The 9,335-nt window shown below is 40.7% G+C and overlaps 1 protein-coding gene across 1 annotated transcript; it reads right to left on the bottom strand.

Moving 5' to 3' along the window:
* Nucleotides 1-6,578: 6,578 nt before the first annotated feature.
* Nucleotides 6,579-9,335, bottom strand: LOC144638478 (uncharacterized). Its single transcript, XM_078497678.1, has 5 exons — nt 9,157-9,335; nt 8,297-8,370; nt 7,882-7,923; nt 7,508-7,768; nt 6,579-6,729 (listed from the first exon to the last, which is right to left on the bottom strand). Exons 1-5 carry the CDS (start codon nt 9,318-9,320, stop codon nt 6,677-6,679), a joined length of 594 nt encoding a protein of 197 aa, XP_078353804.1. The 5' UTR covers nt 9,321-9,335; the 3' UTR covers nt 6,579-6,676.

The following is a 9,335-nucleotide window of genomic DNA, read 5'->3' as shown; positions in this document are numbered from 1 at the left end:
GCCTCTGCATCTTGTTCTTGTACAGGTGATGAAACGTGTCTTACAGATCAAAATTTGCCGGCTAGTTAGTTCGTTAGCTCTCTTTTGAGATAAAAGATAAAAGAGCGGATTCAAGTTGTATATCCAGTGAGGGTTTGGTTCTCCAATTTCCTTTAATTTGTTTCGATGTTCATTCAATCAAATCATGGTTTCCTTATTGTAATTTTGCTGAAATTAAGTCCAGTTTCAAATATAAATCATAAGAGAGAATGGAGGTTGCGTTAAAATCCTGATTCAGGTAAACTTAATAAGCCACCGCACTCAACAAGCATGGCCAGGGAGGCGGGGGATGGAGACAAACACCCATCCCCGCCCAGCGTCTGATATAGCATCACCTGTCCAAGCTCCTATCAGAAGCGTGCTGGTCGCGGGGCTGCCATTGGAGATTCTGAAGGTGCAAGGGCGAATGGCTGGCGCCATAAACCAGCCTGCTCCGAGCATATGGAGCTCTCAGTCGTGGAAAGGCAACCCAGGTAGATTTTATTACAGTAGCAATGAAACGAGGGGTGACTGTATGACTAACTGCCAAATTGCCAAGCAATGAAACGAGGGGTGACTGTATGACTAACTGACAAATTGCCAAGCAATGAAACGAGGGGTGACTGTATCACTAACTGACAAATTGCCAAGCAATAAAACGAGGGGTGACTGTATCACTAACTGACAAATTGCCAAGCAATGAAACGAGGGGTGACTGTATCACTAACTGACAAATTGCCAAGCAATGAAACGAGGGGTGACTGTATCACTAACTGACAAATTGCCAAGCAATGAAACGAGGGGTGACCGTATCACTAACTGACAAATTGCCAAGCAATGAAACGAGGAGTGACTGTATCACTAACTGACAAATTGCCAAGCAATGAAACGAGGGGTGACTGTATCACTAACTGACAAATTGCCAAGCAATGAAACGAGGGGTGACTGTATCACTGGGGGGGGGCGGGGGTGTGCCGCCCAACAAAAAAAATTCACCCCAAAAAAACCATACCCGTTTCAAACTGACAAATTGCCGGAAGCAATAAAACGAGGGGTGACTGTATCACTAACTGACAAATTTTTTTCTCTCCCTTACTCCTCCTTCTGCCAAGCAATGAAACGAGGGGTGACTGTATGACTAACTGACAAATTGCCAAGCAATGAAACGAGGGGTCCCCCCGGGACTGTATCACTAACTGACAAATTGCCAAGCAATGAAACGAGGGGTGACCGTATCACTAACTGACAAATTGCCAAGCAATGAAACGAGGGGTGACTGTATCACTAACTGACAAATTGCCAAGCGTTAAGTGAACATCGTCACAATAATCAAAATCAACTTTCTTTTGACATGTGTTTGTTTTCAACGTTTTGAGTCTTGAAGACGACCGGAAAAGACCCCCAGCACCTACGAAAGACGTGATTTATCCTCCACGATGAATTTGGCAGCTAGAAGTTTATAAAGGCAAATTAACCACGTTTCGTTGAAGCAATTTGGGGTCATGGATAAGTTGGACACCAAAACGTAGGTACACAAGACTCGTCTTAATTAAACTCCTAGCAAACGACTGTAGTCTGCTTGGTATCTGAGGCAGCTACACTTGACAGCACGTGTTTGGTGTTAAGACCAGCATTTGTAACAAGTTTTGCTCTTTAGATTCGATTCGAACCTTACGTAATAAAATCTTTCGATGTTAATTTACTGAAAAAGGGCTTCGTGTTATTAATGTTGCGGACTATAAAGTACAGTTCCCAAAATGTAACGTGTACCAGGGAAACAGATTTAACAACTGACAGCCGGAGTCGAAGTTGTGATATAGACTCAATAAAACAGATCAGTGTTATAATGCAACAAGAAATTACCTAAATGTCTTTACCCAATACATATTTTTACCGGTTAGTACAAGTGAATGTACTAACCGTTCAAGTGAATATCATCATAATAACTTGCAACAACTTTCTCCTATTGGTGCTGAAGACGTGGATCATTCGTAACAAGTTTTGGGTCTTAAGACCCGTTACATCTAATCAAATCTCTCAATGTTTATTTTCTACCATATCGCTTCATGATAGCAATTCTTCGGATTATGAAGTACGGTTCCCAAGATAAAATGTTACTAATAAAAATAAAAAGTTTAACAACAGAGGTGGAGTCAAAGTCCTGACAGACGCTATAAAACAGAGAGCTACAGTGTAACAAGAAATGACCTGAACATCCTACGCAATGCACATTATTTACAGGTTACACATTTTATTACACGTTTAAGTGAACATCGTCAGAAACAACTCTTTTCTATTTTTTTCCCACGTGTTTTGTTCTCAATCTTGAAGTGGACAGGAAAAGCCCCCTTCATTATAGGTAAAGATCACGTGATCTTTCCGACACAATGAATTAAGCACGGCAACCAGTTATCGGTAATGGATGGGTTAAATAAGTGGCGGAGCAAAAAGGAAACCAAAACATACGCAGACAAGAAGATGGTAAACGGGCTTGGTGGTTGAGGCAGATACACTCGACAGCAGCACGTGTTTGGTGTTAAAGACGAGCTTAGAAATATGGTTTCGTGATAACAATTTTGTTCATTGTAAACTACTGTCTCTAAGGTAAAATGCTTACCAAAGAAGTAGATTTAACAATAAAGGCAGAGTCGAAGACCTGATAGGCTATGTGAAACAAAAACTTACAATTAGCATGTGGCATTTAACTAGAATTTTAGTACATTGATATTTTCCTCGTGCTTGGACACAAGTTAGCGAGAATTAGATAACCTGGTATTTCGGCTTGAAAATTTATATTCTCTCAATATTGAGCTACCAAACATACTGCACAAACACCCTTTATCCACGAAATTTCAATATTGAATGGGAAGAGGGGGGCCCTGAAAATGTTTGCATTCGACAATGATAAAGTATAAGCGTAAAGTATCGTTATTTCAGGCGTCTTTCGGTAAGCATTCTAACTACTCAGACTTTTGTCTACGGTTGTAGGAATATTTCCTGTTTCGTATTTTAGTTGAATCACACTCCTGCAAGAATGTGTTCCCGGCCTTTAACTACGGTTTTGAGTATCTCCTCGATTTAATAATCTCGTTTTGTGCATTCATTTTACTGTGGCGGTTGATCTTGTAACTTTGCTACATGAGAATTTAACTAACTTAACATTTTACCCTCGTATAGTTGCTGGGATCTGTTTTACAGATTTAAAATGTGAACTAATCGATCCCCATGCAGCGATCGCTGGGGTAAGAGAAAACGAGGACTAAAAAAAGTCAATGCTCGTTCTTTTGAAAGCGAGTACAAGTTGACAATGTGCCTAACAGTAGGTTTTGGTTTTGGAATTTCTTCGAATTTCCTCGTAATTAAGCGATCCCAGGAGCTACGACTGCCAGTGAAACTTTTCCCTTATTAACTCACCTTTTTCCTTTTTAAAGAATGTACACTGATTCCGGTGCACGTGTTTGAAGCTGAGTGACTTGGAATCTTTGTAACAAGTTGTTGTTCTTCAGGCTTGACATCAAATCAAATGAAATCTTTCGATGTTCATCTGCTGAAATGCGGCTTCGTGTTTGTACTTTTGTAGAAAGTAACGTTTAGTTCAAAGATAACTGAATGTGGACAGGAGGAGCACTGAGATAATAGAGGCGGAGTCGAAGTACTGATATAGGAACCCACTTCTATCATCTTCTATCAATTTTCCACGTGTAATGTTTGAAGTCTCCTCTGTTCTTACCTGCTGATAGACTCCACCTCCACTATTAAATATTCTCCATCCATGATGGACTGTCTGCATGAGAATGACAACAGGGAAATGGCCTGTCGTGTCTTGACCAAAGCATCTGACAATAGAGAAATGCTTAAGAGTGTAACTGACACTTTCCTTGCAGCTGAGATTTATGCCATTAGTTGGCCCCATTTATGAGAGCGTAGTGGCAGGTTTGATAGACGGTTAATCAGAAGAGCGAGACATTTTTAAGCGCAGAGGGGGTAATGTTGACGGAACAAGCCTGCACGCGAGGACTACAAACACTGCTGGCTAAGAAATGTCACAAGCCATAAGAGTGTTGACATTGGCCTGGTTTAACTAAAAAGACAAATAACACATCTCAATCGTATAACGTGATTTGTGGGAGAAGTACATCACGGTTTTTCCAGTCTAGAAGTAAGTGGCAACAAAATCATCGAAGAAATGAAGAAAAACACACCGACACACACACATTCTCTCTCTCTCTCTCTCTCTCTCTCTCTTGATAAATTTAAATGTCTAATAGAATATTTTACATCTTATGTTTATTTAAGACAAATCAACAGTCTGAGACTTATTATTCTTCCTACTAAATAAACACAGCCATTCAGACAAGAACGTCTGCGTAGGAGGCTAATCAGACCACGGAGTAGCGTTATTTAAGTATAACAAAGAACAATCATTTTATCCTTAGCTTATGTTTATCGAGCTGTGGCGTGACCTCGCGATTGTTAGCAAGTGCTGCTTGTATTTAGTTTAGTAACAGCGTAACGAGACCTTTCACGCATAGTTTATTATTTTCTATGTACAGAGCTGAACACCTACGAAACAAACACTTAAGACAGAGAAAGAAATGACACTTATTCTTTGTTCACTCCGACACAGACATGAAGCCAATTCTAACTACAAATACACCAAACAATAGTTGTTTTATTCTTTAGTTGTGTTTATATCTAGTGATAAATGCCTTTGGGTCAGGCTGTTTTCTGGGTAAAAGCAAATCACGCGCTTTATTGATCTGTTGCCAATTTTGTGTAGAAGTTACATTAAAAGAAATTAATAATTTGCCTACAAATAGAATTTTTATGTCTTGGCTCCCTGCTGGCTCCCTGCACTTTAGTTCCTATAATTGAGTTGCACTAGTTCTAGACAAAGAGCCAATGACCCTCTCAGGTTGTCACGTGACCAAGCAAACCATGTGCTTGCCATTTGCCCCAATCAGCCCAATCTATCTGCACTGAAAAGAACTATTTTCACTTCGAGGTAAGTTGGATTATTTTTTTGTGCCTTTAGTCCCTCACATTGTTCCCAGCTGGGTCTCTTGTTTCCTTTCAAGCGTTCCGTTAGCCAATTATTGCCCAGCAAACAGAGCTTGGGCAAGTATAATTATTTTTGACAACGGGACGTTCGAATGTATTTTTGATATCATGTCAGTGGATATAAAAAAAGTCACGTGGTGTTACTGAAGTGGATAGGTTGCTAACAAAAGAGTAAAGGGCAACAGAACTTGACAAGATCCGCTGGTGTTCACAAATTCAGCGCAAAGTGCGTGCTCCTTGCAAAACCATGCAATTCAAACCTAGAAACATAAAACAAACGTTGGACTAAAAAAAACAAGTCTTCTCAAATCAATGTATTTCTACATGTAGAATCAACGAAGGAAATTGAACGGCGAAATGATATTAACGGTGGTGAAAAGACACGGTAATGCAAGTTAATAAAAAAAACTAAATGTATTTAGAAAAAGTACCAATGGCAGCCACCCTAACCAGGCACCGCGCAGCAAGTTTTGGAGTGGGGGGGGGGGGGGGGGGGGCTAAAGAAGAACGCGTGAGCGAAATTTGGGGGGGGGGGTGGGGGGCAGGGTTGAGGGTGTGCAGGCTTCAAAATTTCAATTTTAATACATCTAAAAAGCCAAGAAATGCATTCATCTAAAGCAAACTAAATTTTAATTCCCAAACGTTCAGTGCTGTTGCTATCGGATAGATTGAAATATTTATCCGAATTACTATCACTCGTTTGAAATATCGTTGACTGTTGTACTACTGATATCAACCTTTAATTACTATAAATAACCCAGAAATCCAACGTTTTTGCCTGAGCTACCGTGAACTCAACGGTGTATAAAAAATAAAACAAAACGGCGAAGTAATTAAACAGTGGCTGATATTTACTGTACATATGACCCCAGTTGTTTAAATTGCGGACAATGCTATCCACCGTATAAATCACTATCCAAGTGGATAGCGAAGTTTTTTTTGGTTAAACAGTTGTCCACTGGATAGCGATTTATCCGGTGGATAGCCTTCTCCACCCTTTGAACAACTGGGACCAGATACTATAAAGTTATCAACATTTCTTTTTCTGGTACCGTTGCAATCTGTAAATTCGTTTGCTATGTCAAGAAGAGAAAGTCTGTCTGTTCTTTCTTTGTGACTGTTGAAAATCGTTAAGTTGCTAAATAGCTCTTGGGTTATTGTTGAACGAAGCCATGTTTCTAATCTCTGGGCAGTAGAAAACGATGGTTTACCAGCTGCACTGGTTGCTGCATTTACCAGTACAAGTTTGCATACCGTGATGAAAAGCCAGGACGCAATGGCGGCATAACAGTACCATTATTAACTGGACTCGACAACCGAACAATTTGTTTTGGAATCGCGTTATACGCCTTACCCAGTGACGAATGCTGCAGCTACATTTAGCAGGGACAAAGTCGCAACGTGTACACAGACAGGGACATGTTGCACAATGAAACGTTTGGGGAAGTTTCCCTCGAGTTTTCAATAAATGTTACCCTTTAAAAAAATAGTAAACTACATCAAGACTAAATGCTTTATTGAGGACCAAACATGGTCGTAACCACGACAAGCTAAGTCACGAAATCTTGCTCACGGTAGACAAAGAGTAAGTAGTTGTTTACTTGACCCAGCCGCCCAGGTCAGTGGAAAAACCATTGAGTAGATCAGGATCTAAAAAAGCAAAACAAAAACAAAAGATATTTTACAAATCTGACAAATGGAGGCTGATAGTCACGAGTGATGTAACAATTTGAAATTAAGATAATCCTGGCTGATGAGAAAAAGTCTCCTTAACAATCGATTTTCAAGTATGTAAAGTAAAAGTCAGAAAAGTGAGCGGTGGCGCGGTGGCATAATGCCTAGCGCCCACATTGGACATGGGATCGAGAAATCCGGATTCGAGCGCTGTTCAGGGTCGTTGTGTTATCTTTAGAAAGGCAGTGCATTTCCTCATTCAGAAGCATAAGTGGGTACTGTCGTACTGTTAGGGCAAGCTGCGGACAAAATGCTGGATAAACCTACATTGGAGTATCGTCCCACTCAAGACTGATTAGGAGCCCTAGTCGCGTCGTCGTTGCAGTGGCTGGTAAATATAAGGTCCGCAGTGTGGGTCAGTTTGGCTGTCATCCACATTCGTTTTTGAACTTTAAACCTCATGTTAACAAGATAGATATCATTGTTCCTTGGTGGAAAGTTAGAACGCTCTTAATTGCTGAGCAATGCCTCTAAAAGGTACCGCGATAGCTATAATGCGGACAGTTCAAGCAATTTTTTAACCCCTGAAAGGGTACGCCATGCGTCCCATCCAGAGGGCCACAAACAATTTCTGTCAAGTCAATTCTTCGTTGAAGAAGGCATGTAGCTATTTTTTTAAACCAATGTTTTATAAAGTGTGCCTAACATTAGTTTACAAATAAAAAATAGCTTTAAACTTAAGAAATTCACTCACCTATCTCCCAGCAGAAATACTCGATCTTTACTTTTCTCATTCGATCAGCGTAAGGACACAAGCTCTTTGCGCTCACTGAACAGTAATACTGAAAATTGATGTCCAGGTCCCGGCTGTCCCGGCATTCTGTGTTGGCCAAAGCCTGGGGCTCGACCAACTCGGTCCAAATTCCAGAACGGTATTGGACGGAAAGACTAATTATTTTGAAGAACTTTCCAGCTTTACGGTCGCAACGTAATTTCAGTGGAATTGACCCTTCAACTGAAACAGTGATAGCTTAATATTAGTTCAAGATTCTTATAACCAGAAGTCTCTTACGGAGGGGTCGACTATTGCACTCTTGGAGGTTGGGTTCCAGTAATTTAGCCACTTACCCACGCATGGTTGATCTCTTAGCGTCTCGGAACAACGACGAGCTACAGGAAGCAAAAGGAAAAAAATAAGCACGTAGGAAGTCGACATTTAGATATTCCATGAAAGGTAAAGCTTGACGGACAACAGTTCACAAAATTGCTAAAAATATTCAAACAACTTGACCACCAGTATAGAGACTTTGATCCAAACCGAGCCCTGAGGGAGACCATACTTTTGAAAATGTATCGACTTTTTAGAAAGGGGGGAGGGGGACGTTAGAGTGGGTCTTGGGGGCAACTACATATATATGGAGATGGGCATGGAACTGGCTTCAACTGTAACCAAAAGAAAAAAATTTGGCATCCCTGATTAATGCTCCCTCTGTGAGCAAATCATGGTGCGTTATGTTAAAATTAAAATATTTTGTATCCTCACCTTTCACTTCAGTCAGACCGTAAAGGACAGTGATGACCAAGCTTATGTAAACAATCCTCTGCAACACATTTAAACTAAAGAAATTTCGATTATTTTTGGAAAGATCAAAGTGGTGTCTTCAACTGTTGGTAATTCTTTTGCAGTTTCTTTACATTCACACACACAAGTATAAGATAGAATCAAGTGAGACGAACTGAAATGTTGTACACAAGTGAGATTATTAACGGAAGCTGTCGGCTTGTCCTTAATAACTAATCTCTCTCCTCTGCATAGATTGTTTCCGCGCAGGCATGTCACGAGAAATGAAAAAAGTTGCGTGATGCAGACGTTTTACGTGACACGATGGGTAAAGCGCGGGTGCGCGTGGGAAAGGTGGGTAACGCAACAGTTACGCGCTGATGGCGTCCATGGCAACCAGGGCGAAAAACATATGGCGCATTCCCTTCGTAAAAATAAATTTGCTAATTTCTCAGACCTGCTTCTTCATACCGCACTTATGAATGAATTTTCTGTCCTTTATCGTCAACTCTCTTTCATATTTTTGGCATTTAAATGCATCCAGATCTCACAGAAGACGAGTAGACAAACCGTACGAAGCGGCCATGCAGGCTAAGCCCACCTAAACCATAAGAAAACCATGGGCTAGACGAAAAAAATTTCCACAGCCTGATACGTTAGAATTAAACCCTGCTTTACTGAAAGAAGAGCGACAGCAAGCTGGTTTTGTGTCGATGTTACGGATCGATACGGATATGAATCGTGTCACAAGTAAGTAATTTCTCAGCTGTGTCAGTGCTTCAAAGGCGTATGTGCTCAAAGCTCAGAAAATTGCGTACAATAGTGCTAACTCGAGTACTTACATTGCCCACAAAAAACTTTGGAATTCCAAGCGTTTCTTCGCGCGATCGAACGAGTGTTGGCCTCGAAAGTATTCCTTCTTAGCGTCGCGTCTTCTCTCTCGAAGAATGTTGAATATATGCCTGGTTCCAATTAGTAGCGTGATTGGCTGAAACAAGAATGACATGATACCCTTACATTT

This window comes from Oculina patagonica, chromosome 14 (genome assembly GCF_052425735.1).
Source record: "Oculina patagonica isolate OP01 chromosome 14, crgOcupat, whole genome shotgun sequence".
Classification (NCBI taxonomy): domain Eukaryota; kingdom Metazoa; phylum Cnidaria; class Anthozoa; order Scleractinia; family Oculinidae; genus Oculina; species Oculina patagonica.
Note: the sequence above shows the minus strand (reverse complement) of the source record. Positions and strands in the feature narration are given on the sequence as shown.

Excerpts from the sequence above, each read along its gene's own strand:
- LOC144638478 (XM_078497678.1), bottom strand. The coding sequence starts at position 9,320 with ATGTCATTCTTGTTTCAGCCAATCACGCTACTAATTGGAACCAGGCAT. Across the intron at positions 7,924-8,296 it reads CGGTCTGACTGAAGTGAAAG|CTCGTCGTTGTTCCGAGACG; the intron begins GTGAGGATACAA and ends TGCTTCCTGTAG. Across the intron at positions 7,769-7,881 it reads AAGAGATCAACCATGCGTGG|TTGAAGGGTCAATTCCACTG; the intron begins GTAAGTGGCTAA and ends TCACTGTTTCAG.